The sequence below is a fragment of the Falco cherrug genome, chromosome 7 (genome assembly GCF_023634085.1).
Source record: "Falco cherrug isolate bFalChe1 chromosome 7, bFalChe1.pri, whole genome shotgun sequence".
In the NCBI taxonomy this organism is placed as follows: domain Eukaryota; kingdom Metazoa; phylum Chordata; class Aves; order Falconiformes; family Falconidae; genus Falco; species Falco cherrug.
In genome coordinates this window covers 5,621,896-5,649,330 of record NC_073703.1, presented here as the reverse complement: position 1 = coordinate 5,649,330, position 27,435 = coordinate 5,621,896, and the positions used below count along the sequence as shown (strand labels likewise).

Here is a 27,435-nt window from a genome sequence, read left to right as displayed (position 1 = left end):
AGCGCTCTGGGAGCGGCGGGCCTGGCCGAGGGGCTGCCGCTTCCCGCCATCTCAATGCTCCGCACGGAGAAAGTGCTGCAGCTGCGGGGCCAGCAGGGCCGCTCGGTGCGCGTCGTGCGGGAGCACTACCTGCGCCCCGACGTGCCGTGCCGCAGCGCCTTGTGCCCGGCCGCCTGTCCTCGCGGTGAGGGGGCCGGCGGCGGGAGGCTGGGGTCGGGGCTCCTGTGAGGAAAGGCGGGGGGGGATCCGGGGCGCCAGACCCACGGTCGCGCCGGGGGCGAGCTGCAGCTGTGGGCAGCTTGCCCCGGGAGGGGGGGCCGTTGTGCCTCAGGTTCCGTAGGCCAAAGCTGGGTGCAGAGGGCGATCCCTGGGCTGAGGTCATGACAGGCGGGGAGGGCCGGGACGCGGAGGCCTGACTGGAGCTGGCAGGACCCCGGTGCGGGCGCGGGGAGCAGCTCAGGGGGGGCAGCGAGCGGGACGAGCCATGAATAAAAAGAGAGAGAACGGCGGGAGGGGGCCGGGGTGGGCTGCGGGGTGCTGGGGTCTGCCCTAGGCCCCCCATGGCCCTCCCGGGCCGGCCACCACCGGTGCGGAAGAGCGGCGTAAAAGTCGTGGAAAAAACAGACGGTACCAAAGCAAGGCTATAGCAAAAGTACCCTTTCAAAGCAAAACCTGTCGGAAATAAACCAGGCATTAAGAGAAAAAGGAATTGAGAAGTTGATTGTTACAGGATTTAACTGTGAGCAGTTTACAGACAGTGATAAAAGGCTAAAGGATTATGCAAGTTTCACACTTCCCTGTTTTACAAAGATCTTTAAAAAATGTATTAGTTTTTTCAGGGTGGTGGTTTATACCATTAATTAAATGCTGTACATACCTGTTAAGTACTGCAGTGGGGCCAAGCCGTTATCTTGAAGCGACTAACTCTGCATCAGCAGTGATTTCTGTTAAGTAATTAAATGTAATTGCCTGTGTTATATCCGGTCATTTCAGACACGGGAAGACTGCCAGTCCCTGTGATGTCTAGATTTGTTGTTGTTTTTACATACCGTGGTGCTATTATGTGCATCATAGATCATCATGTGACCTTTGGCTGATATTTAAGGGGTTGTTTTTTTTGGTTTTGTTAAATAACACAATTTATTTGATGCAGGAAACTGGCAAATAACATAATATCCAGCCTATTTGAATCGACCAAATTGTTTGCTTAACTGCTTACCTAAAAGAAAAGGTGGAGAATTTCAACTCTATAGTTTTGGGGTTTTTTTCCTTCTTCTGAACTGTGATTGACATAGATGTTGTCACTTTTGAATTAGGTGCCCATGGTAATTGCGAGCAGAAGGTAGTGCAGTATATTACTGCTATCCAGGATGTCAGGGCCAGTGATAGTTACTGCTCCCCAATGTATTGCATTTAGTTATTAATTCCTTAAGGATAAGTTACAGGCACATACCAGAAAAAAAGTCTTGCCTCTCTTGCCATGCCTAACTTCCCCTCTTCTGGACTTAAATGTAAATTGTGCTGCAGGCAAGTGTCAGGATATGTCCCTTTGTAATTATTCTAGGTAACTCAGAAGTGAGGTGAACATTTGTTTTCATTCCTGACTCTACACAGTGTGCTGAGCAAACTTATTTCATGCACTGTGAGAGACTGCCTGCATAAATCACATCTACAGATACTTGTAGTGTGCTGTGCCTACTTAGAAGTTATTCTGATCTAGATGTATAGGTTAGGCAAGGATAGCTTAATATGGGCAGATTACATAAATCTTCAAGTGACATTTCACTTTTAATGCTCTTCTGAATTATTGATAAATATTACCTTTCTTGTATGCATTCTGCCATCATCCATTATATGCCTTCAGTGTGAGATGTAGCCATATTACTGTATGCAGAGTTCTGCCTACTGGATTCACACTTCTAGTGATCACAGTTAATAGACAGATTGTCCTGCATCAGCTTCTGAGAAATACGTGAAAATAACATAACTTGTCAAAATCTATATACTTTTATTATATATAATTTGCCTGCACTGCGGTAAGTTCAGCAGTTCAGTGTTTATAAAGTCATAAGGGATGAATAGGCAGTGAGAGAAAATACAGATCCCCTCCCGCCCAAAAGTTCATTGGGTAATCTTTGAAACATCTAAAGCAATTAAACTCGTCAGGTTTTAGGTACATTTTAAGATGTCATCTGTGATGGTTGTTCGTGGTATTTTGATGGTGTGTTCCTAAGGGATGGAATCTCTTTAGAGGAAATAAATAATGATGGTTAATAGTTTAGATTCAATAACATCTCTTTGCAGTAGCGTTGCTTTTCTCCACATACACCCTTATCTGTATTCTTTTTTGTAAAGATACATAAAAAGAGCCTGCTATAAATGGATAGTGTTTAATAGAGATATCTGTGGAAGCAGTGTAACAGAAGTATCCATAATTCTATACCCTTTGAAAATGCCATGAAAAGATTTTCTGTGGCAGGTATACATTGTCTTTCTTCGTATGGAAGTACAGAAAAAAGACTGCTACCTGCACTCTTTAAGTTCCGTCCTTTTCATAAAGCAAGTGGATCTTTTTCACTCATTTGGATAGAATTTGCACTAAATTTTGGCATCAGTGGATGCAAAAGGGTTATCTCATAAATTTTAGAGCTTGTACCACAGTAGTCATAGTTTTGTTCATTCAGAAAAGAGGTATGTATACTGTTGAGATTACACAACTCTAATTTCCTGACATCTGAAAGTATTTTTAAGAAACCAGTATTGCCACTGAAAGTTTAAACATTTAAATTCTGGATTATTTTTTAGATGGCAAATTGTTATCAGATGATGTTACACATTATGTTGTCCCCGACTGCAAGGTTGTTCAAGATTACCTTGAGATTCTCGAGTTTCCAGAGCTGAAGGGTACTATTTTCATGCAGACAGCATGTCAAGCTGTGCAACATCAAAAAGGACGCAGGTACTTATCCTATTATATCTTATTTTAAAATCAGATTGAAAAAAAGATACTAGCTTGTGAAGTGTATGTTTAAGCACAGTAACCCAAAGTCAGCAAGTGTCAGTAACCCAAAGTCAGCAAATATACTGTGCTTAATTTGGTTTTGGGTCTTTCAAGTGTCTTTATAATATACTTTTACAGAAGGGAAAGAGCTGTAATCCTTTATGGTCCATGGACATCAATGTGTCATAGTTTTTGCTTGATAGGAACAATATTAAACCTGTAGCATTATTAACTAGTCAGATAGCTTATGATAGGAATTGAGGACACTTTGCAGTAGCAATGGATCATGTGCCACAACCAGATTGTGACATGGTTTTGGTTTGCTGTATTAAAGACTGAGCACTTGTCTATGGGGAGCAATTAATACTGTTATGTAGTATTTACCTTACCAGACATTAACCGATGTATTGCCATAGCCTCTAAGAGTGTTACCAAAGTCTTCCTACATTTCTAAAACACAAATGCCTTTGAAGAAATAGCTCTTGTCCCAGCAGTGACAAAATAAGTTCCTAAATACTTACAGTGTTTTGTGGGGCTCATTGAATAACAAATGTTTAAAAGTCAGAAGCATTGATAATGGAAATCATGAAAAGCTCACTTACAGATGATGTTTTAGGTTTTGTCACCAGTGATGTAATTCAATGAGATAATTTCTTTGTGCGTGACAATACCTTTCCTTGAGTTTTTCAGCTGTATTTTCATCTGGAGTTAAAATAACATTAGCAAAAGAAAGCACAAGACAATATTTACCTTTTTCATATTACAGACTGTACAACAAGTTACGAAATCTAGTAAAGGATGCCCGTCATGACTGTATTGTGTTTGCTAATGAGTTCCACCAGCATTCTTACTTGCCAAGAGAGAAGGGAGAATCCATGGAGAAATGGCAGACCAGGTTTGTTTTAACTTATGTAGCACTACACTGGACAACATTGTGATAATGTATTTAGGAATATTAGCATGTATTGTGTACATAAGAGTTCACACTCTTGCTCTGCTTAGCTCCGGAACAGTTGGCAATAACTGAAAGTCTAGATTGTCCATTTGTGATTAAGAAAGTGTCAACATTGTTTTCTTAGAAACATAGACAAAAATGTACTTAATTCAATGCAATTGAATTAAAAAATGCTGGATCATTTTCAAGGTGCGCAGCCATTTTAAAGGATGCTTTAGCATAATAAATATATCACGTGAACCTTACTGGACTGTTAGATGTAATATCTGATAGCCTGTAAACACCATAGCATTGGAGTCTTGGCAGTGCCAGCTTGCTTTTTACAAACTTTCCCTCAGAGGAACAGTATGTTACATTGCAGTTAGGGCACAAGCAGATATATTGGAGAGGAAACATTTCATTTTCCTCTGGTCTCTTGGTGCTTATGTACTGCGCATAAAAATTTTTGCAGATATAAGGTTTATATAGCTTGGTGTATATATCTCAAGAGTATACGTGTTAAACCAAAATCTTGTTCACACAAAGCTGGCAAATGTCTTGCAAGTAGCAAATGAGATATATCGGAAACCTTATTTCAAACTTTGCTTTTCTAGGAGTATTTACAATGCAGCAGTCTGGTACTATAATCACTGCTTGGGTCAGATGCCAGTTGTTATGGTTACAGAAGATGAAGATGCTATCAGGCAGTATGGAAATGAAACAGAAGGAGTGTTTGTGATTTCCTTCAAGGTAACATGCCAGAAAAGTAGAAGGTGGTTTCCTTTATGCTATATCAAATGGATGAAGCAAGTACATTAAAGCCCAATGTATGGTGCGGATCATTTCAGACTTTATGTTTAAGAAAACTATGATGGTAACTCATGTCTTCATTTATCAAAGAAAGCAAAGATGTCAGTCATGGGAATGTCATAAAAAATGGTGGCAGTGAGCGAACCAGAGAACTGAAAAGAAAAATGGCAGCTTTAAAGCTAGAGTTCATCTGTCTTAGGAGCCCTTCTCGTTGTTTTCCTTGTTTTTAAAGAATTTGGCATTGGTGAACAATGATCAGTTACCTCAGCCAGCTGTCTAAATCTTTAGTGCAAGCAGTCCATAAACAGCTGTAGCATAAATATCCATCAGCGTTATTCTGCCAGTTTACTTTAGCCTTGACTACTTAGGATACAGTGGTGCATGAGAAGATAATTCATTCTGCATTTAGTTGTTGATCTCTGATACTGCTTGTATTCAGTAGGTTATATGGATGGCATGTTTATGTTTAGCTGGGAAAAGACATTAAGTAAAAACAGGACCAAACAGATTTACCTTAAAGCTATATTAAATGATGATGCTTGAGTTTTTTAACTGCTATGAGACAATGGGAAGTGGAGCAAATGTAGCATAAAAAGTCATGTAAGAAGTGTAAACATAATAGTGGGTTGCCAGTTTGATTTTTCTGTTATGGCACTTTGCAAGAAGTATGTGGCCTGAATTGGGTATATTGGTAGAAAAAGTTTTTGAATCTCTAGTCTAGGATGCTGTCTTAACAGTCATGCCTCCTTTGTTGTACTTAGCAAATGAGTTAGGTTGAACCTGGAACAAATCTGTGGTGTTTAGAGCAAACACACCATTACCACTTGGAAGTGCTAGTTGAGTTAGCGTTTGAGACAGCTCTTGTCCATTATGGGCTTTCCAAATGCATTATTCAAAGAACAGATCTCTAAATATTTCATGTTTGTTTATGTATGTGCACACAGAATTACTTGGATAACTTTTGGCCTGACTTAAAGGCTGCCCATGAGCTCTTTGACTCTATACTTCAAGCTCGGCGTGAACGGGAGAGTGAAAGCCAAGAAAACAATGGGAAAGAATATCCTGAGCACTTACCTGTGGAAATATTGGAAGCTGGAATCAAATCTGGAAGATACATACAGGTCATTTGCTATATAGAGAGCATACAGAGAACAGTGCAGTCTTGTGCTTGGTCTCTTTAGTTGCCCGAATTAGACTGGTTACCTGAAGAAGTATTGCTATAGTGGGGAGAGGAAAGAAAATAAAAAAAACAGGAGTAAGAGGATGGAAGGCATTAGGATTCTCCGTATTTCCCCTACTTCATCTTGTGAACACATGGATTCTTTTTTGTCTTGGAGAAGTTAAAATCATAATTAGTAATTTAGAATATTAAATTTGCTATGGATTTTTCCTCAGGTTGATATGTGATACACCTCTAAATTGAGAAACTAGCAGCTAGATCTCATTCTTAAATATAAATAATACTGTACAGAGATCTCTCGGTCAGTGTCATGGTTTAACTCCAGCCAACAAGTAAGTACCACGCTGCCACTCACTCACTCCCCCTCCTGCCCTAGTGGGATGGGGAGGAGAATCAGGAAAAGGTATAACCCATGAGCTGAGATAAGAACAGTTTAATAACTGAAAAGAATTATAATTGTAATGAAGAGGAGAGTGGGAGAGAGGAATAAAATTCAAGAGGAAAAAACCAAACAAGTGATGCACAATACTCACCACCCACTGACCTGTGTCCAGCCGGTCCTCCAGCAGTGATCAGCAGCCCCTGGCCAACTCCCCACAGTTTATATACTGAGCATGACATTTTATGGTATGGAATATCCCTTTGGCTAGTTCTAGTCAGCTGTCCTGGCTCTGCTCCCTCCCAGCTTCTTGTGCACCTGCTCACTGGCAGAGCATGGGAAACTTGAAAAGTCCTTGATTTCGAGTAAGCACTGCTTAGCAAAAACTGAAACATCTGTGTGTTCTCGACATTATTCTCATGCTAAATCCAAACCACAGAACTGTACCAGCTACAGATCCATTGTACTATGGATTGTTGGTGGACAAGTGTCCTTGTCTTAAAAATACTTTAAAGAATTAGGGTAGTAATTTCCTTCTTTCTTGACAATTTCAGCAGCGAGGCAAGAACAGAATATGAACAAAAATAATGAGGGTTTTCTTGTAGGAGTAACTCCAGATTCTATATTAAGGCAGGCAGCAAAAGTAATCTTACACTGCCTATGCTTTGAATGAAAGGATCTTTACCATCTCACAATTAAATTGAGCATTTAAAAGAATTTCCTTTTCTTTTCCAGAAGCAAGTACTTGGAAGTTCTGCATCGTATCTTTTCCCCCTATAGAGAGAACAGTTGTGTTCAAAATACCCCACTTATCAATAATGACTACTATTTTATGTAAAAATAATCGTAACCCCCAACATTTTATATTTTGAAGTTGGCAGTTTAGAGGTGTGACTGTTTCATTCTGTTTATTGGTTTGTTATTTTCTTTTAGGGTACACTGAATGTCAATAAGCATAGAGCACAACTGGAAGCTTTTGTTCGACTTCAGGGATTTGGCAGCAAAGAAACAGGTGAAAAGACAATGAGAGGATGTACTCAATGCCTTTTTGACACAGTCTGTGCTTTTTACATGAAGCTGTGCAGCCATACATATGTAGCTGTCCGGTTACTAAACAAGATGAAAGCTAAGATACTGCAGTGCTTGAGTTATTGTCGTGGGCCAGAAAGGAGGCTGAAGATAACCCAGAGGGTGGGCCTCTTGAGAAAGCAATACCCTTTATGTCCTGCTTCATCTTTCTTAGTACCTTCGGCTGTGTTTTGGACTCCTGTCCTGCTAACAGGTTTCCCTAGATCTTTTTGGAGGTTGAATACTGATGCAAATTTATTATCCCTGTGCTTTGTTCTGCCTTCAGGTGACCACTCATTTGACTGAAATAAGTGTTTGCATAGATGTTGGCAGGATTAGGAAGTTGGTCATTGTGAACATAATAGGAAAAATGCCTTTTGGAGCAGATTGGAACACCAGTACTGTCTTTCTGGTATGAGTTAGTAATAAATACCTTTGAGGGAACAGCCCATGATCTTTGTGCAAGTATTTTGTGCAGTACTTAGTTCAGCTTTCAGTAATAAGTACTTTCAAATGTTCCCATGACAGGCCCTGCAGTCAACCAGTGTTTGATTTACTAATAGTTTTTTAAAAACTTGCTTTATTCTGGACCCTCTTCAGAATCCTGTGGCAGTGGTTTCCACAATTTTAACTATGTTGTGTGTTTTTAAAGTTGCTGCTTAAAAACAATGAACTCAGCCAGCCTATGCTGCTTTTCATCCAAGAGTTGGCTTACAGAATTGTGTAATATCTCCTTTTAAAAAAAAGGGGGGGTTAATTTTCTTGAAATATTAATTACTTGCCAATAGTCCTTTTTAAAAAAAAATACATTGCAAATGTCATTTTCTGTTATTTCAGCAGAACGCTGCCAAGAGTGGAAGAATTAACAATTTATAGTTCTGTTTCTTTTTATTTTAAATCTAGAACTCCAAAGTGACATCCTTATTTATGAGGCCAGAGCTCGAAACCGTGCAATCCATGGTGATGTGGTAGCTGTTGAGTTACTGCCTTTGCATGAATGGAAAGGAAGGACTGTTGCCCTTTGTGAAAATGAGAGTGAGGATAAAGCACCTGCAGACACCACTGGTGACCCTATGCCCACAGGTAAAGTAGATAGCATGATGAAATGCTTTGTTAAGATTACCTCACTTCCTTGGTCCAAGCTGTGTTGCACTCTTTATTACATAGTCCCCTTGATTTCTGTGATTGTCACATTTTTTGCACCTTAGTAAATTTGAAGTGGTTATCCCAAATGAAAGCGTTCTAACATATCCCAACAAGAAGGCCACTAAATTCTTTCTATATGTGACCCACCCCTTTGTTTTCCTTCAAATTCATTCTCAGAAATAGCTGAATTATTGTAGTTCTCTTCCAGAAATACTGAGTTTGGAATACTTTGCTACCCAAATGCATGCTGTCACTCTTCACAGCTCTTCAAGAGACGAACTAACATTCTAATACAGACTAATTTACCAGAGGGTGTGCTCGAATCCTCAACTGTCATTGTTGATTACACAGAAAGATAACAGCATCCTTTTAACTCCTTGATGATAAATAATGTTCAAGATGAAAAAAAAATTTTGTTAGGTGAAGTATCGAACTCCCGTTAAAATGTGACATGCCTGTGTACCATGGAAACTTAGAGCCTGACTTGAAAATATTACTCTGCAAGTATAGCTACATCTTCAAAGTTTGCTGAGGTCAGAGTTAAAAGTTTTAGGAGGTTAATTCTCTTCCTGCAAGAAAATGCTATTTGATCTTGATTTTTGCTGTTAAGAATGTTCTGTAATTTTTACTAGAATTGGCCACGTTTCAGTCGTGGTGGGAATCTCTCTGAATACTTTATGTACTGTGTCAGTTGAAATCTATACAGTGAGTTAGTCTGCATAAATAAAAGCTCATTAAATTCTAGCTGTGCCAATGATAATTTATTGTATTGTTGTCTGCAATACCATATGTTGTTAGCAAGTGTAGTACAGATTTGTGGACACATTAGTTCATATTACAAAGCAATGAATCTTCTGTACCTCCCACATACTTGCTTTCATGTTCCTGTTTAACTCTTTAATGTACAGCCAACAATGTCCCCTATTAAAAGGTAAAGTTGTTGGAATCCTTCAGAAGAACTGGAGGGACTATGTGGTCACTTTCCCCTCTAAAGAAGAGACCCAGTCCCAGGGCAGAAATGCTCAGAAAATCCTTGTTACACCTTGGGACTACCGAATTCCCAAAATTCGGATCAGTACCCAGCAGGCTGAAGCATTACAGGTAATTTGAAGTCTTTCTCTATCCTGTGTTCCTACAAAATTGTGTGGGTGTATATGCTCTAATGATTTCCTTGGCAAAAACATGGGTAAAACTATTAATAAAGTTAAGTCTCTGAGAATAGTTCAATTTCTGCCTTGAAGGAACATGTTCAATTCTGGTGAAAACCACGTCAGCTTCAGGTACTAAAGCTTCCTTGAGTTCTGAGTTTGGGCCACAGTCCAGGTACCCTGAGCATTTATATACTACTTGCTTTGTTTTTTTTCTGATAAATTAAAGGTCATATTGGGGGTGTAAATTGTAATAGCTCTTGTGGCTTTATTGGAGCTGTGACTATACATAACTTTCATGAAAGCAGTAGGGAGAGCTTTTCAACAAGTTGATAATGTATTACGATGATTAACCTGCCATTGCTGTAGAGAGAAGTTTGTTCATTCCTGTCTGCTTTTACCTTGTAGTGTTAAGTACTTCTTCATGGCCAAGAAGTAAATTCCAATTGTGTCTTTTCTGGTATAAGAATAATTGTGTACCTCTTGGTTTTGCTTTCATTCTTTATACTTTAAGATAGAGATTCTCCATGTAATGACCTCAAGTGTGTCTTGGACAGGAAAGAAATGTAATTCTCAGTATTTGCCTCTATGCTTCTCATTGTGTGGGTTTCTTTTTCCTTTCTATAGAGGTTTTAGAGTTGCTAGACTCTGGATAGCATTTTTTTTCCCCTGATTGCTTGTCAGGAACAGATTGCTGTTCTAACAATTGTTTTGCTGCAGGATTATAGAGTTGTCGTGCGTATTGATTCTTGGGAGTCAACTTCCGTATATCCAAATGGACACTTTGTGAGAGTGCTAGGAAGAATTGGAGATCTTGAGGGAGAAATTGCAGCTATTCTGGTGGAGAACAGCATTTGTGTTGCCCCTTTCTCAGAAATGCAGGTTAGTCTTTGTGATTAGATACATTCTCTTCTGTTGATTTCCAGGGTCTTGTTTCTCAAAGAGGGGGACCCTCTTAGAGCTGAATGCCTTAGTTGCCAACAGGTTTTTGAAAGCTGAAAACTATTTATAGATAATTTTTCTGAAATTACTTTTGGATCAGTGGTTCTATGGTACTACAAATTTTCAAATCAAGAGTGATTTTAAGATAATCTGTTCGCTATGAGATGACAATTCTTAATTGTAATTTGAGGTTGACTTTTAAGATATTGCTGTCTTCAATATGTGTTTATGTGACTGATCCTAAAGGCCTGGTCCTACTGAAATCATTGTCTTAAATCCTTTTGTCTTCAACCAGGAGAGCAACCAGCTCTCATAGATAACTTACTTTGATTATACTTACAATTAATTGAAAGAGAAAGAATGTAAAAAAACCCAGCATGCAGTGGTTATGTTTGCCAGAGCTGCAATATCACCACAATATTGTAGCATTCTTCTCAATTCTGTTTTGTACTTTCCGTAAAGTACATGTAATAGACTGACGTGGAAAATGGAAGGAAAGAAGAATTTGTCAGGGATGAAAAAGCATGCAAAACAATTAAAAGTGTAGAAAAAGAAAAGCTAAATTAATTTGTTGGCTGGCTTGTTTTTGTAGAGAAGATAGTCATCAATCATCTTTTTATACAGATGAGTGAAATGCCAGTGAGTTCTTCAAAGAATCCATGGAAGGTGAATCCTGAGGAGGAAAAAAAACGTCTTGACTTGAGAGATACACACTTGATATTCAGCATTGACCCAAAAGGCTGCGAGGATGTGGATGATGCACTCTCCCTTAGAACTCTGCCTAATGGGAATCTGGAGTTAGGTGTCCACATTGCAGATGTAACCCATTTTGTGGCAGCAAATTCTTACACTGATGTTGAGGCCAGAGCAAGGTAAATTATTTTCTAAAAATTAGAAAATGTATTTAGCTTAGAAGTTCGTGATGCTGCCTTAAGGAAACATTGAGAAATATTGGAAGGAAGGAAACATTATTTCTTCTTTCACGTCATGAAAACAGCATATTAAAACTAATGTGTAACTAATGGTATTCTGCATTTATTTGGATAAAATAGGCCTGCTGGGGAAGAAACTGCTATCTGACCTACTGCTTTGCTGTTTTGCTATGAAATTGCTCTTTTCCACAGAGTTACAGTTTAGGTTTATCTTTCACTAATCACTACTGTTTGCTTTATAGTCTACTTCAACATTTGAGATTTGAAGTATTTACAAACCACGTGTTTGCATTCCAAGGGGGGTGAATCTTCACACAGAACACCCACAAAATGGAATTAAGTCTTACATGAATTCAATTCTAGAGGTAGTTGGCAGGCTTATGTTGTAATATTCAGCCTTGTGTTTTAATATGCCAGATAGTGCATTCCTTTTTTACTTTCATTGCCATTGCTTTGAACTTAAACTGCTGAATCACTTTATGAAATGTATTCTTTGTAGATGCAAAGAAATGTAAACTGTAGAGCAGAGACGTTAGGTATAGCCATTAAATGATCTCTTCTTAGTTGAGCCTGTTTTGTACAGCCCCAGTTCTGGCCTTAATAAGTTGACTTTGGTATTGCACATGTGTTTGTTCTGTAAGAATAACCTTTTAAAATCATGCTGTGTCTTGTTTTGGTGAAGCTATGCTTATACCCCAAAGTGCTTGGGAGATACGCACCAATGAGTCCTTGTGAAAACAATAGTAAATGTATTTTATTCCTCAGGGCAACAACTTACTATTTAGCGGATCGTCGTTATGACATGCTGCCCTCTGTCTTGAGTGCTGACATATGCTCTCTTCTTAGTGGAGTTGATAGGTAAGATTTTATAATATTTCTGAGGAAGGAGATTTTTAGAAGTAATTTCATTATCACTGCCAGTCTCTGTGTTTATCAGTTGGTTGGACGTTTCTGCGTTATTACTAAATCCTCAACTGAAAGAACAGCGTACACTAAAAAATACTTTTCAATCTACGATAGTTAGGTAGGGTGAACACTTTGTAATGCTTTACCCTGCCGAAGCATTTCGTTTGAGCAGGACAGTCCAGCTGAACGTAGAGGTAGTGCATGCAAGATTCAAACAATGAGATCACTGAGAAGATTGAGGCATGGACCTTTTTTTTAAACAAGATAAATGCATTCCTGAAATCATTAGTTGTGGGCACATCGCCCCATTAGAAGAACTCTTGTAATATTTACCTTTCATCAATGTTAAATCTTTTCTTGGATTAAATTAACTACTGACAGATTAATTCTGATGCAAAAGCAAGGTTTCATACCTACATTAGCCCTGTTGAGGTTTCCAGAGAGCACCACAAATTATTTTTTTTATGTAGACATTTTTTTCAGGGGGAGTTAACTCTAAATACTGAATATCCACCTCTGTAATTCTATGATCAGTTTTATATTCTCACCATGCTGCTACAAAAGAGAGAGTGAGGGTGAGTCTTCCCCAATTCTGCCCCAGTTGCAGATTCCCAGTGCTGCTTTTAGGCTGTCCTTAGCAGTCGTGTCACTGTATGAGAAACTGATTTGGCTGGGGGAGGGGGAATTGTGTGTGGAGGGTGAGTTTCCCACCCATTGTGAACACTTTGTGGGTGCCCAAAAATGTTAACATTAGTGTTAACCTATTCCATAGTAACTGCTCTTTGCAGTTAGGTGCACTTGTTCTTTGAATTATTTGTTACTATTTGTAAGCGAAGTAGTAAGGAGTCACAAAAAGCAGAAATACAGTATTATACAATGACTGTCTCATTCTCCCATAATGTTTACCTATACCCTTAGCAATTCGCATTATTTTTAAACAGCAGCCTAAAGGTGAAGGCATCTTTGTGTTTCATTTGTTTTTTGACATGGGTGTTGGTCTGGAGGGCATGTACCCATATGAATGGTTGCTTTTTTCACTATTGTCCTATTCCTCAAACATGCTGTTAGCCTGTTTTATTACAATTTACAGGGTTAGTTGGCTGGCTGGCATGAAGATATGCAGGGTGCAGATACTCATTGTGAATGCATCAGACTGAAAATAAAAATGAAGAAAAATAACTGCTGCAGTGTAGCTGTGCTTTAAAATAGATGTGGCCTTATATCTTAGGGGTACTCTGCTTCAACAGATGGATTGAAAATGCTGCTGATGTAGCTGGTCCTCATTTAAGTTATGATACATGAGAGAGAGAGGGAAGTGCATTAATTAGTGGCATTGCTGAGCGCTGGTTTGTTTCATGAAGAAAAAGATGTTTCCTGTAAAAAAAACCCCCATAATTGAACTTGTAAATGTGTAACAGTTGGATGTGCTTGAAATGCTAGTTTAAGTCAACTAGAACTATTTATAGAATTGTGATCTTATCTTTCAGGTATGCTGTAAGTGTCTTGTGGGAGCTAGAAAAAGAATCATACGAAATTCTGAGTGTCTGCTACAACAAAACCATCATTCGATCTGCGTACAAGCTAGTTTATGAAGCAGCACAGGGATTATTAGATGGAGACACTAGTGTTGTTGGTGATATCCCAGAGCTGAGAAACTTGGATGAAAGAACAAGACAGACCAGGGTGGCTGAACTGGTTTGGGCAATATCAAAACTCACCGATATAGCCCGACACGTTAGAGCTAAGCGGAACAGCTGTGGTGCTCTGGAACTGGAAGGGGTAGAAATCCGAGTGCAACTGGATGATAAACATAATATCCACGATCTCATCCCTAAGCAGCCGCTGGAGGTGCATGAGACTGTAGCGGAATGTATGATTCTTGCCAACCACTGGGTGGCAAAAAAGATTTCAGAAAATTTTCCTCACCAAGCTCTATTGCGTCAACACCCCCCACCACGGCAGGAATATTTCACTGAACTTCGAGAATGTGCCAGTGCCAAAGGTTTCTCAATGGACACACGGTATCTTTTTATTATTTATCTTAAGCACTTAATTCAAGTTAAGCAATTAACTATTGAGGTATCTTATCATTACAAATCATTACAGTTCTGAGTATCAATGTTCATAGATGCTGCATAGCAATTCTTAAAAATACCCGCTACCTTAACCTTCCTGTGAGCAGGAGATGATCATCTAAGCAGGAGGTGCTGCCTGCACGCTGCCAGCTGTTCTGAAAATGGCAGTATCTGGATAATTTCAGACATACCCAAAAATAATTTGTTCAGTCACTGTGAGCGGTTAAGCTCTGCAATAGCCTTGTTTGCACCGTATTTCCTGTAATAGCAGCGTAATACAGTACTTGTTTAAATCAAGTTAATTCTGTGCAATATAGTAATTTTAAATGACTCAATTCAGAATTAATTTTTCAAGATGATAGAAGGCTATGAGCTTCATCACATTGGGAGGCATCATTTCTGGACATCAGAGCGTGAGAGGCATCAGTAGTGGCTCTGTTTACTTGGATGTCACCTTCTCCCCATAGAACAGGTTTTGGAGCAGCTCACCGTCTGGTTTGTGCTGCATGGAATGGGGCTCTGTGCCTGTCCTTCCTTCTCCAGGTTGCAGGAGACAGGTCTGTTGGTGAAAACTGGAGGGGTTGTAAACATTTTTCTAGAGCAGAGCTGTTAGTAAACTGTGGTAAAAGTTTTAACATCATTCTGCTTGTCACTCATATTTTTCCATTAATACCTATTAATCAATTTTTACATGGTTTTGTATGCTATTTTTACCTATAAGCTATTCTGATCAAAGATGGCATAATCTTCAGAATTAACACTTTTTTTTGACAGGTCTAACAAAACATTGGCCGAGTCTCTGGATAAAGCAAATGACCCGTTGGATCCAGTTGTAAATCAGCTGTTGCGATCTATGGCCACTCAGGCAATGTCTAACGCGTTGTACTTCTCAACCGGCTCTTGTTCTGAGGAAGAGTTTCATCATTATGGTATCTCGTCACTTCATTTTTTATGCTGTTCCCGTTATTATTGCTGAACTGCTGGGGGGAGGCAGTTCATTGCTTTGATTCCTTATCACTGCTTTTTTATTTGTAGGACTTGCCTTAGAGAAGTACACTCATTTTACTTCTCCAATTAGAAGATATGCTGATATGGTTGTCCACAGACTCTTGATAGCAGCAACTCTGAAGGAAACTAAAGGAGATGTGAAGAGTAATATATTCAGTAATAAGGATCTTGAGGAGCTGTGCAGACACATTAATAACAGAAACCGGGTAAGATGGTCATCGAGTGTGTCTCCGTACATTTGTATGCTGCCCAGTGGATGGGATAGCAGTCCTGACCTTTTGGGTTCTACAATGACATAGCATCGCTTCATTTTTATTTGTAATGCTTTGGGGTTTTTTTACTTAAATGTCAGTTTTCTTCTGAGGGTGGTAGTAAATGTGACTTCATATTTCACGTGTGCTACCTGTAGGATTTCCTTTTAGGTAAAATTTTTCTAGGGCACAGATAAGGAAGTAATGGGAAAAAGAAACTATGGAAATTGAAGCCAAACAAGCTCGTTGAAATATTTATTCAGAATTTTTTTGTCTCCTTTTTGTGGCGGGTGCTTGCAGGCAGCCCAGCGTGCTCAGAAACAGTCCACTGAACTCTTCCAGTGCATGTACTTCAAAGACAAAACCCCGGAAACAGATGAGCGCTGCATAGCAGATGGTGTTATTTACTCAATTCGAACAAACGGTGTCCTTGTTTTTGTACCAAGGTGAGTTCATTGGAGCTTGAACTGAGCTTAAAAATAAGAAGTGTTACTAGAATGCTGTCAGGACATCACCAGTCCTTGAGAAAAGAAGTGTTTGCAGCGTGGTCTGGTGTTGACAGATGACTGCATTTTAGATTTTTGTTGTAAATCATAAGCAGTGCTTTTCTGTGCTTTGACTCTGAAGAAAAGTTTCTATGAGGAAATGGTAAGACTATGCTGCACAGTATGTATCTCAAAACATTAAAAGGGCAAAGGCCGTATTCTGCCAAAGCAGCTGCTAAGGCAGAACAAGGACTGGAATATTTTTTTCTCCCTTTTTTAAAAAAAGAAACACAATAGAAAGTGATTTTCCAAATCACAAAGCCATGCATTCTTCAGCACTCTTTCCCTTCTGTACAGACTGCAGGTTATGCAGCTGGGAGCACCTTTTCAACAGCTACTCCTTGCAGGCAGCAGGGAAACAGAAGAAATGTTTACATGGTGCTGTTTATGGTAGTTGGGCTCCCAGAAGTGCCTCTACCTCAGCTCAGCCTCTGTCGTAGAAAGCAACTCTTTGTGTGATGCTAACATTACCTATTAATTTCTGAGCTTTTAAATCTGTAAAGTGCACTGTTTATGTTATAAAAATGACTAGTGAGTGATATAAGAAGGCACTCGGCACCACAGAACTGGAGAGTGCTGCCTTCCTAAGCCTTGGCCAGCTCCCCAGCCTTGGGGGAAGAGAACTACCTGGCCTTTCCCTTGCTGGCTCTGCACAGTTTGGATTACTTAATGATCTTTGTGTGTGTGCGTTACTGTAGCAACACTGTCTGCCTGGCTGGCTAACAGGTATGAGAAATAAGGCACAAGATCTCTCCTTTAAAAAAACAAACCCAGAAGCGAACTAAAAACCATTCTAGAGCGGTGTTAGGTAAAGGAAACCATTACACGAATACCCTCAGCTTCCATGAATACCGCCAGGGGCTGCTCGATCCTGGCCCCAGACTGAGCTTGGATATAAACCAGCTCGATGTAGGCCTGTCACCTGCAGCACTCCAGATGGCTTGGCTGGCTGCACAGCCAAAGAGCCAGAACCTAACCAGGAGAGGCTTCCTTACAGACAACCCACTGCAGCCATGCTGCTGGTCTTCAAGTAATTTCAGCAGAGAACTCTTTCCTCACCGTGCTGTCTGGAAGAACCTGTAATGCTGCTTCTCTTCTGTTATCAGGGCATTCCAGGCTCCACCCAACACACAAGATCATGGATCACTGACTATATTTTATTTCGCTGCTTTCAAAACACTTCAGTCAATATCTTCATGCTCTGGGGCTTGCTTTGACAATGCGCATCACCGACCCTGAAGCAAGATTATCAGGCTACAGTGTTTACCCCCTGATGTTGCTTTTATATAATCGTAGGTAGCCATCTGTTGGTTTCAAAAGTAAAAGAACTGGTAACGGTAAAAATCATTAAAACAGTTTCTGTGTACTCACCTGCTCTTTTGTAGATATGGAATCAAAGGTGCTGCATATATGAAAAACAAAGAAGGCTTAGTCATCTCCTGTCAAGGTGATAGGAGCTGTGAGTGGAAGCCTGGATCACTCCATCGTTTTCAGAACAAAATTACTTCCACTACAACTACTGGAGAATCAGTTACATTAAGCCTTTTTGATCATATTACAGTGAGTATTTAATCTGAGGGAAGTAAAAGGAAATAGCGCTATCAGAAATAAAATTATTTTTTATGTTGCTTTTAAGGTGAAAATACTTGTGCAGACTTCCCGCTGCCATGCTGACACGATCAAGCTGGAAATAATCAGGAACACACCATACCAGACTCCAGATGCAGAGGTTTCCCAGAATTTTCACGTGGTGAAGTCTGACTTAGTAAAAGAAGTCAGTCAGTCTGCCGAAGCCCAGCGTGCGCAAGAGGCAGCAAGGGTTGAAGCAATTGACGAAGACTATCAGGAGTACTGCCAGACCAAGGGGGCAAGCCTGTACCAGCTGCTGGAGGAGATCAGGGATTTGGCACTATTAGATGTTTCAGCTGACATCAGAACTTGAACTATAACCTAGCACATCTGCTTGTTCATGTTCTGCTCCTATTCACTTTGTATCATGAAGTTGGGGTTTTTTTTTTAAAAGCATTATTTAAAAGATTCAAGTCCTTTTAATAAGAAATTAAATGTCTATTTTAAATAAGAATTATTTTTATCTGACTGTGATGAACATATATGAGTTTTGAAAGATTTTATACATGATAAATCTCAACTTCCAGGCTAAAGACTGTGTCATGAATTCTTTTAACTTATCATTCCAAAAATGACTTTCCCGTGTTGTCCAAAAATTAAGTTACCTAAGGATTTCCAACAGCTGTCGGCAACCTTGCACACATAGCTACAATGATATAAAAAGCAGTTTCCTTCATACTAACCAGAACACAGCATTTTGTTTATTGAAATCCCCCAGCTGCGTATCACAGCATCATGGTGGCTGGAAGCGCCCTGGCCCGGGCTGCCGCAGGCTCCCTACAGCAGGCTGCACTGGGTCACGGCCGGGCAGGTTTGGAATGGCTCCAGAGGAGGAGACCGCACAGCCTCTGGGCAGCCTGTCCCAGGGCTCAGTCTCCCTCAAGGTAAAAAATTTTTCCCTCACACTCAGGTGGAACCCCCGGGGGAGGCAGTTTGTGCCCACTGCCCCTTGTCCTGCCTCTGGGCACCACTGAAAAGAGCCCGGCCCTATCCTCTTAGCACTCACCCTTAAGATACTTGTATACACAGGCAAAATATCTAGCATAAAATAACACCCGTGACAAACTTACTTCATCCAAGTGCTGCTCTTGTCTTAATTAAGTTTCTAGAAATGTAGGTTCTGTTCTGCACAGCAGTCTGCCTTGTGCTCGTGGCGCAGGGCTTTACCATTACCACAGTGACTGTTCATTCCACAAAAGGGAAAAAAAGCTTGAGTGTGTGCAAGAGAAGCAAGGCTGTAAGAGGAGGATAACAGCCTCAAAGCAGAGAGCACTATCAGCCCAAGGAGATAACCCATGTGGTCAAAGCCAAAGCATGTTTGTATCAGGGGCTGTGCCCGTCCCCGGGGAGATGTCTGACGGGCACAAGGGCTGGGGAAGGCTGCAGGGCCTGTAGCTGTAACAGCTCCGTACAAGAATTTCACGTTTGACTTTTGAAATTTAATAGCTTCCATTTTATAGGAAAAAGATGCAGGTACTTGATAAGCAAGTTAAAAAATCCAGGACATCTGCTCAGACATAACACCACCTGCTATTATATATACCCTCTATTAAACCCCCCCTAAACAATACAACTTTAATAGAAACAGCACCTGTCAACATCCCAGCTAATTCAGTCTGAAATCAACTGTAAACAAAATTCAAAGTAGGTCAAAAAACTCATTAACGTTTCCTGAAGAACACTGCAGGAGGTGGAAAAGATGTCTCCAATGCAGATGAAGAGCCTTGTTCTGCTTCCCAGTGTACAGAGCTGCTCACCTGCAGTTTGAAGCTCTGTGCAATACAGAAGTCACAGTGAAGACTTCCGGAGTCAGAATGCAAAGAGCCAGCTACATTTCAATATAATGATAATACTTCAAAGTCTTCTGGTCAAGAAAGTGGCCCAAAGTATGGGGAACAGTTACTGCTCTTCAGTGGCATATTCCAACTCTTCATCTTCAGCATCTGTAACCGCACCCTCAGCTGTGGTACCTTCCATGTCTTCAATAAAGTCAGCAGGATCCTGAGCCCCTGGGGTATTAATCTCCTCTGCCAAGTAACTAGTGGAGAGCTCTGCTGAAAAAAACCCAAACAAAACAAAAATCAATTTCCTACCATGAGAAAACATTGTTTCTGTGTCTTTAACCGCAGCTTCTACCACCAGAATCAGTCTGCGGGAAAGCCAGCCCCAGAGATGCCCAGCAAGCTGAGTTTCATTTCAGAGACCAAGCTGTCACAACTGGGCATGACAACTAAGTAGGGAGAGCAGTTCTGACTTGGCTTTGGAGTTGTCCAACTACAGTAACAGTTTAAGTTTCAGTTACACATTTTGCTACTTACTAGAAAAGCAATCACTACCATTTCCATTAAATTCACTCAGCAGCTCAGTTGTATGAGCTTCCCAGGCTACTGACCTTAAAACATTACCACTTAAGTTACACACCGAAGTTACCTAGTTGATTACCATTGTGTTGCGAGTGGCTGTTACACTGCATCTTTGCTCGCCTACGCTCCAAGGCCAGCTGCCTGTTCTTCATCATTCGCTGCTGGTGCTCTTCCGTAAGAGTTGTACCAGACAGAGAAGCGAGTTGTTGTTCTGCATTTCCAGGGCAGGAAGGTTCATCTTCAATGGCCGTGTCCAGCCCATTGCTCTCCCCTCCACCACCTGGTTAGAAACAAACACTTGTGGGAGATCTCACACATACAACCATAAAAGCCTTGGTTTAGGAGAGGCATAGCTCTGTCTACTACGTTAGCAATCATGAGCTGTGCCTGATGGTGAAAAGCAGTCAATTCAGGCAAACCTTACCGAAAGGGCAGATAATTTTCTTCCCACCCCTATCAACAGGACACTGTCTGTTGGGAAGCCACAGGACTAGTTACCAGAATCAGACAGAGGTTCAAACATTGACACCGAATAGTCAGTTTTGAATTCAGTGTGCTACTGTTATGGAATATTAACTCATTTGCCACATAACACATGCAAAACAGAGGCTGTCCAACTCCATTATTCAAACTTCACCCACCAACAGAGAAGCAGAGCACTCTGAAAGAGTACCTAAGGCCAAGCATGCTTGTGCCTCTGCCACCGCTTTAAGCCTGTGAATACAGAAGTTAGGTGACAACAAGGATTTGGTTTTTAATACAATATTCTAGCTTGAGTTTTTATTTCAAAACTGCAAGACAAGTTTTTCAACTGAAGACTGACCAGTTGTAGCAGTACTCTCGCTACCATAGTTCAGGAACAGATCAGAACCGCATTTAAATACAAGTGTATGGAACCATCGCACAGAAAAATCTGATAGCTCTACAGACACTGTCGGCAGGAACCATTTGCTTTACTGTTTGTGGCTGCTTACGGCTGCATTCCATCGCTCGCAAATGCAGCCAACAGTGAAGGCAGCCACATCTCACTGACTGCCCAAAGGTGGTCCCACAGGTGAGGCAAGGCTTCACCATCTGTTAACTCATCCACCAGAAGACCTTCCCCAGGCACTGGCTTGTCTGGAGGCTGAGGTTCACATGAAAACAAACTGGACAACGGGTAGATAATTTTCCAAGAGAGACTCACAGTGGAAGTGTGAACACCTACAAAGGATCTTAGGAACAACTGAAATTCATTTCTGCTAATAAAGTTTCTTTCAAAGTACCAGATGAACTCTGCTCTTTTTAAATTTAAAAAAACTATTTCCTTCTAGTCTAAAAACTATAATCTGATTGCAAGAGACTGTTAAATTACCTACTTGTTAAGTGGCTGCATTTTTATATTGGAAGAAGAAATGCTCAATAGCTGCTATATGCCAAGACTGACAAACAGACACAAGGGTGCCCACAAGCATTAATAACTGCTTTCTCTGTAAAAGGCACTACAGCCTGACTGCACAGCAACAGCTTGTAGTATAAACAGTACCACGAGTCTTTGATTTCTGCATTAACAAGATCCAAGAAATCTTCAGACAGCATGCTCATATGAGTACAATACAAACCAGTATGTTCACTTAATAATTGTGGGTTTAGCAGTTTTTTTGAAGCATATTTCTAACAATGCTGGTAATAATACCCACTTTCCATTTCCTTTCAGTACACCACACGAATTCATTTATTTATTTTATATTTATATATAGCATTTTAATACAAGAACCAGCTCAGTTTTGTTATTGGAAGTCTCACAGAAGCTTGGTTTTAAAATAGAGAACCACTCAAGAATTTCTTCTACATTACAAAAACATACCATGATTCATTCATTTCTGGTCAGTAGGAGGGAAAGTAAAGTAATTTTAAGCACTGAACTACTCAACAAACAGCACAATGAGCATACCTTCGTTACCTGCAAAGTCTTCATGTAAAATAGGAAGATCAAGTCTAATTCGCTTTAGGCAGGTCTGCAAATGAGAGGTTAAAGCACTGATACTTCAGCAGTGTTGCACAAAAGATTTTGTTACAGATATGTTTTTAACACTACTCCAAATTTCTTTTTACACTTTATTACTCTGAAAAAAAATATTCCTTTCACTACATGTCTGTTTGACCCACAACTTTTAAAGCTGTGGATCATATGCCTAGTTCTTCACCTACCATCTAGCCAGATGAAGCAGCATTTGTCCTAAGTCTTCTTTCTGAGGTTCAAACATTAACAACCAACCAACCCACCCCCCTAAATCCAACAAGTTCAAGCACTCTTAAGCAAATTACTTTGGTTGAAGATGTCCTGAAAAAGCTGAAGCCAATTCTCTGAAGTACTAAGGTTATAGCTAAATGTAAACTTAAATATTGAAAAGAGCCATTTTTAAAAAGAGATAAATTAATTTGAATAACATAATACTCCTTAGCAGTATGCATAACTTAAAGGCCTCTTTTGGTGTGTAATTGCTCTCCTAAATCTACCTTTTAGACTATTCATGGATATTCACATACTACATGAAGAGAAACTGACAGAGCAAAACATACCTGAACTTCCTTTTTGTTTCCCAAAGACTCTACTCTGTCAATAAAATCCTCAAACCGCAATTTTGGAAACAGTCTATGAGCCCAGTGTTCCATGTGTCGTATGAGTGTTTTCAGGTCCTCTGCCTAGAGCATAAAGGAAGACATCCAGCTAGTAAAAGCTGACTAAGTCAGTAGACTGCCGAGGGAAACGGGACAGTAACATTTCTAAAAATATTAAACATCTGCAGCTTGAAAGTCTCTTGAAAATTTAAGTAATATGAATGCATGGGTAATCTTTCTTCCCACAGCCAAGTCTGTAGGTGCAATTTCAAGCTATAAGAAAAACAGCAATTCAGGTTCAGGAGCTGCATTTACATATACTGTAAAGTATCTGACAGGCTTCTCAAGTTACCCTTAAGCAACCTAGGTCTGAACCCAGACTGAAAAAAAAATAATAAAAATGTGGCCCCCATAGGGCCACAGCTGGCATTTATTTAAATGTTTAGAACATACAGAAAAACGTACATCTAAAAAATCTTATTTAATAAAGATTCTTGGTCAGATCTGCAGTATTGCCTAGTCTCTTTGTGCCTCCAGTTGTAAAGAGAAAATTTATACCATGACTGTTCTCTGTAAACCAGTGATGCACAGGCATCCTTGCAAGTGCGCCAATAGTCTGATGATATTTAAAGAAAAAGAAGGTTTTTATTTTTCTTTAAAATGTATCTTTTAAGATACGTGTATCCAAGACATAGACAGTTTGTAGAGAAAATACTGCTTCCTCTTTGCTTAAGTGGTATTTCACACTTTTTTTTTAAATATTAAAAGCTTTGGGATAGAGGTGTCACAACAGCCAAGTATTTTCACTGAGAGGAAACAGACCACGAAGTGAGATGGTAAAGGCATTCCTGACATAGCAGACAGTCTTACCAGCCTGCTCCAACTTCAGAAACCTCTTTCTATGAACAATACAAAGAGTCACACATGTGATATTCTAGTTTCGGAGTAGACGAAAACAGTTTTAAGACCAAAACATAGATTTTGTTAAAACATTCATGTATGTTTGATTTTTTAAATTTGCAACTACAAACCACATCAGAGTACATTCAAACACTGCTAGAAAGCTGGCTACCCAGTGCGTAACATCAATTTTCCCCATATCAGATGGGCAGCAATCTACAAAATCTAGATTGACCTCCCAGGAAACAAAACAAAAGCTCATTATGTCTTACCTCATGCCCTTTACCCTTGAACTTTACATTGTCGAACACGTGTCTTAGGGCTGGAAGTCCCCTTTCCGAAATTAACCTGGTAATAGGAAATGGGGGAAGGTATTTAAAACTCATACTTTCTCACTCTAACAAAACCAACAAAACCCTCACAAACAAACAAAAAAGAACCAGCGCGCCAACAAAAATACCTCACATTCCTCTGAACAGAGCTCTCCTTGAAAGATCTACAGAATTAGAAGTCATTACTAAAATGCACAAAATAGGATAAGGACTGCTGCAAGAACCAGGACTTTTAAACTGCATGGTCAGTTCTAGTGTCTATAATGGCCAAGTAAAACTAGTTAGACACATGACCCTCTGGTATCGCTGTGGTATCACTAACTTCATCAGACTATTTAAAATGGAAGAAACCGAAAGTTCAGACTCTTTCCATTACTTATAAAGAACTTCACACCAGTTTTACTGATAACAGCAAAGAAACTATTAAAATCCTTTATACAGTTTATCTAGTTTGTATGTAAGTCAGGTGTAAGTCTATTTTAGGTAGTGCCCCACAATCACAATTATATTGAGTTTTTATTTTGAAGCAGACCTTAATTAAAGAAAGAAATCTACCGTACTATATCTGAAGCAAAATTAAAAACATCGGTGGAAGAGTCCTATGCATAAATAATAAATATCTGTTAACAAAGTCCCAAGGAGACTCAAGAAAGTTTGACCAGTTACAGCATTATACAGGTAGGCAAGGAATAAAAAGGCTGAGATACAGCACGCAAAAGGCACTTTTATCTCCAAAACTCCTGATCTTTGACTTGGCCATGACCATACAGGGATCACAGTAACTTTAATTGTTCTCCACAGCCGTATACCAAATTCATCAAGGAAAGAAATACTCTGTAAAAAATTACCTCTGGGCATCTAGTTTAGGCATTGGCCTTTTGACTGCTTTCCGTGTAGCTACAGCAGAATCCTTTGTTTGTGACTGCTGGTTTCCATCTGGTTCCAATAAAGAAAAATAACATACTTTAAGTATAAAATCAATCGATATCAACTACAATTGCATCATGCAAATTTTAAATTTCTACGCTATCAAAGACAGCATCACAAGTATTCCATTGCAGGTACAGTAGTCCAAACAAACGCCTGCCTATTTCACCTTGCTCCTCCCACAAGACAGGTTAGAAATACACCATCTCTTCAAAATAGTAATACTGACGACTCAACTTTTGTAGCAAAGTAGGTTCGTTGAAAGGGACGTTTCCTAATTTTAGAACTTTTATATTATATCTCTGATGAGATATGTACCGAGAGTAGATGATGCTTCTAAAAGTTAAGAAACTCAGATTATCAATAAACATAATGATAGGTCCCAAAATTTCCACCAAGAGATCTGAAAGACAGACCTAAACCACCAGCATCGCCTTCAAGAAACAGAAAGAGGTGATGTGTGACCACAATTAGCGCGTCTTTTAAGAACCAAAGTCCATGTACTTTTTGATTATCACGCATATATTTTATTTGACTGCAAAAGACAAGGCACCACTCATCTCAGAGCTAGCAGCTAGGTATCATAGTGATTTCTTGGTGTACTTTTTGTTCAAACATCAGGAATTAAATATCAAGGAATTAAATCTATTCAAATTCCTATTTTCTAGTGAACAGGCAGAGCAGGGATCAAGGAAAACATACATCTAACAGTACAGGCAAATATGAGTAGAAGTAAACAATAGTTAAAAGAAAATCTTTATACTTCCTGTTAGCTTGTTCAGTATAGAGTGAGATCTTTCCAAATACAAATATTTCTGAGTTTTACTGTCCTGAAGAATCTTGGATTTTTCCTAGGTCACACACTCCACAAAATCTATCAACATACCCGTGGAATACTACCTTCAACACTTACCTTTTCCAAAATCCAAGTCATAAAGGGTAACTATAGATCACCACTGTATAATTATCTTTAGCAGCATTTGGTCCGAAGAGCTTGAATTTTATAAAGATTCATTTGTGTACACATTTGCATGGAATCTACAAAAATAAACTTCTCCCACAAGCTTGGAAATGTAGAATCAATAACAATTTAAATTCTACAGATTGCTTTCTTATCTACACAAGACTATCTTTATGCAGTAAACTCCAGTAGTGAAGGGTAACACCAACAGGACTGATTTCACAGCACTTCACTGTCTATACTGCAAAATGGGATCTGTAGGGGTCACAAGTGTTCACCTCCATTAGCTTGAGCCCATTCAGCATCATCTCTTCCTGGAGAGGCAGGAGGTGGAAGAGGCGGGAACGTTTCATCTTCTGTATTCTCATAATCAGGAAGTTCAAACAAGTTGTTCTCTAAAGGATCTATCATTGCCGCAGATAAGCTTTTTATCCCCTCCTGCCAGAAATACCAAAAGCATTCAGAAGACTAGTGAGAAGAAAAAGCTGCTGCAGAAGCACAGGCATCGGCTGTATACAGTATGTCCACAGCTTTACCAGAAAAAAATTGCCAACCAGAACAAATAGCATCACAGAAATTAAAGAGTTGATACCATACAGAGGGATGACACGATCCAGCCTCAGGAGGCCGAATAAAATAAGGGTTTGTCATGTTTAAACTCCTCAAAGTCACTTGGGAGTGGCAGGTACGGGTCACAGGAATAAAACAAAAGAAACGGATGTTTAACCCCAGCACTTATCAAGACAGCTGTTTGCCACTCACATCCTTGGTAATCAAAAACTACGGGGCAGAGGTGGGTGGTAATTTCTCTGATTTACAGCTTACCCACGTAGGAACGCAGAACGCTGGAGGATTCCCCTTTCCCGGCTCCTTACACAAATCCAATTCCCGGCTTTACCACATCTGCACAACCGGGTTTAGGACGGCCCAGTCTCGCCACGGCTGCGTTCCCAAGGCGTCAGGAACACCTTTTTTTGTTTGGTTTTTTTTTTTCCTTAAGGGAAAGTTGTTTCTCAGACAGTTCTAGTAACAAGAAGACAACGCGTCTGTCCGTCTTACACCGACCTTCGCAGGTGAGCTCCCTACCTGCGGGCTGCGAACCCCTCACGGAGGCTGAGGGAGCCGAAGGAGGGCACTGAGGCAGGCGGCTGGCGTCTCCAGGGCCCGCCCCAGCACCCGCCGGGCGCCACGAAGGCCCCGCTCCCCGCACACGGCCAGAGCAGCCCGGCGGCGCGCTGCGCACTGAGGGGGGAGCTGTCCCCTCGCACCGGCGGGACGGGGGGGAGCGGGGCTTCCCGCCCGCCTTCTCGGGACGCGGCTCCGCGCCGCCGCCGCTGCCTCACGCTCCCGCGCTTCCCGCCCCGCCGAGCCCCGGCGCCCGGCGCGCCCCGCCCCGC

General features: G+C 40.3%; 2 protein-coding genes and 1 non-coding gene across 10 annotated transcripts; 1 reads left to right on the top strand and 2 right to left on the bottom strand.

Moving 5' to 3' along the window:
• Window positions 1-18,487, top strand: DIS3L (DIS3 like exosome 3'-5' exoribonuclease). The gene is made up of 17 exons (XM_055715888.1): window positions 1-184; window positions 2,806-2,959; window positions 3,768-3,896; window positions 4,550-4,685; window positions 5,690-5,866; window positions 7,238-7,316; window positions 8,276-8,455; window positions 9,450-9,619; window positions 10,387-10,548; window positions 11,233-11,480; window positions 12,306-12,398; window positions 13,934-14,467; window positions 15,296-15,450; window positions 15,557-15,735; window positions 16,081-16,226; window positions 17,711-17,885; window positions 17,962-18,487. The coding sequence occupies exons 1-17, from the start codon at window positions 55-57 to the stop codon at window positions 18,265-18,267; spliced, it is 3,153 nt and encodes a 1,050-aa protein (XP_055571863.1). The 5' UTR covers window positions 1-54; the 3' UTR covers window positions 18,268-18,487.
• On the bottom strand, window positions 17,843-27,435 carry TIPIN (TIMELESS interacting protein). Of its 8 annotated transcripts, XR_008733124.1 has the most exons (9): window positions 26,864-27,432; window positions 26,317-26,476; window positions 24,999-25,086; window positions 24,091-24,166; window positions 22,880-23,002; window positions 22,251-22,314; window positions 20,385-20,597; window positions 19,712-20,008; window positions 17,843-18,207 (listed from the first exon to the last, which is right to left on the bottom strand). XR_008733124.1 is itself a non-coding variant. In XM_055715889.1 (8 exons), the coding sequence occupies exons 2-8, from the start codon at window positions 26,447-26,449 to the stop codon at window positions 19,854-19,856; spliced, it is 843 nt and encodes a 280-aa protein (XP_055571864.1). In that variant the 5' UTR covers window positions 26,450-26,476; window positions 27,125-27,435; the 3' UTR covers window positions 19,372-19,853. The 8 variants fall into 8 exon arrangements, 7 of the variants coding, with proteins under 7 accessions (XP_055571864.1, XP_027656031.1, XP_027656030.1 ...); XM_055715889.1 differs by lacking the exon at window positions 17,843-18,207 and having other exon boundaries at window positions 19,372-20,008; window positions 22,260-22,314; window positions 27,125-27,435; XM_027800230.2 differs by lacking the exon at window positions 17,843-18,207 and having other exon boundaries at window positions 19,372-20,008; window positions 27,125-27,433.
• LOC114014905 (small Cajal body-specific RNA 14) lies at window positions 21,203-21,339 on the bottom strand. Its single transcript, XR_003558608.1, has one exon. It is a non-coding gene; the product is annotated as a small Cajal body-specific RNA 14 (non-coding RNA).

Bases quoted from the DNA above. Each gene is read 5' to 3' on its own strand.
- DIS3L (XM_055715888.1), top strand. From the start codon at position 55: ATGCTCCGCACGGAGAAAGTGCTGCAGCTGCGGGGCCAGCAGGGCCGC. The intron at 185-2,805 runs GTGAGGGGGCCG...ATTATTTTTTAG, and splicing joins CCCGGCCGCCTGTCCTCGCG to ATGGCAAATTGTTATCAGAT. The intron at 17,886-17,961 runs GTGAGTATTTAA...GTTGCTTTTAAG, and splicing joins GCCTTTTTGATCATATTACA to GTGAAAATACTTGTGCAGAC.
- TIPIN (XM_027800230.2), bottom strand. From the start codon at position 26,449: ATGATAGATCCTTTAGAGAACAACTTGTTTGAACTTCCTGATTATGAG. The intron at 25,087-26,316 runs GTGAACACTTGT...TATTGGAACCAG, and splicing joins ATGGGCTCAAGCTAATGGAG to ATGGAAACCAGCAGTCACAA. The intron at 20,598-22,250 runs GTATGCTCATTG...GTTTCTAACCAG, and splicing joins AGACTTTGCAGGTAACGAAG to GTGGTGGAGGGGAGAGCAAT.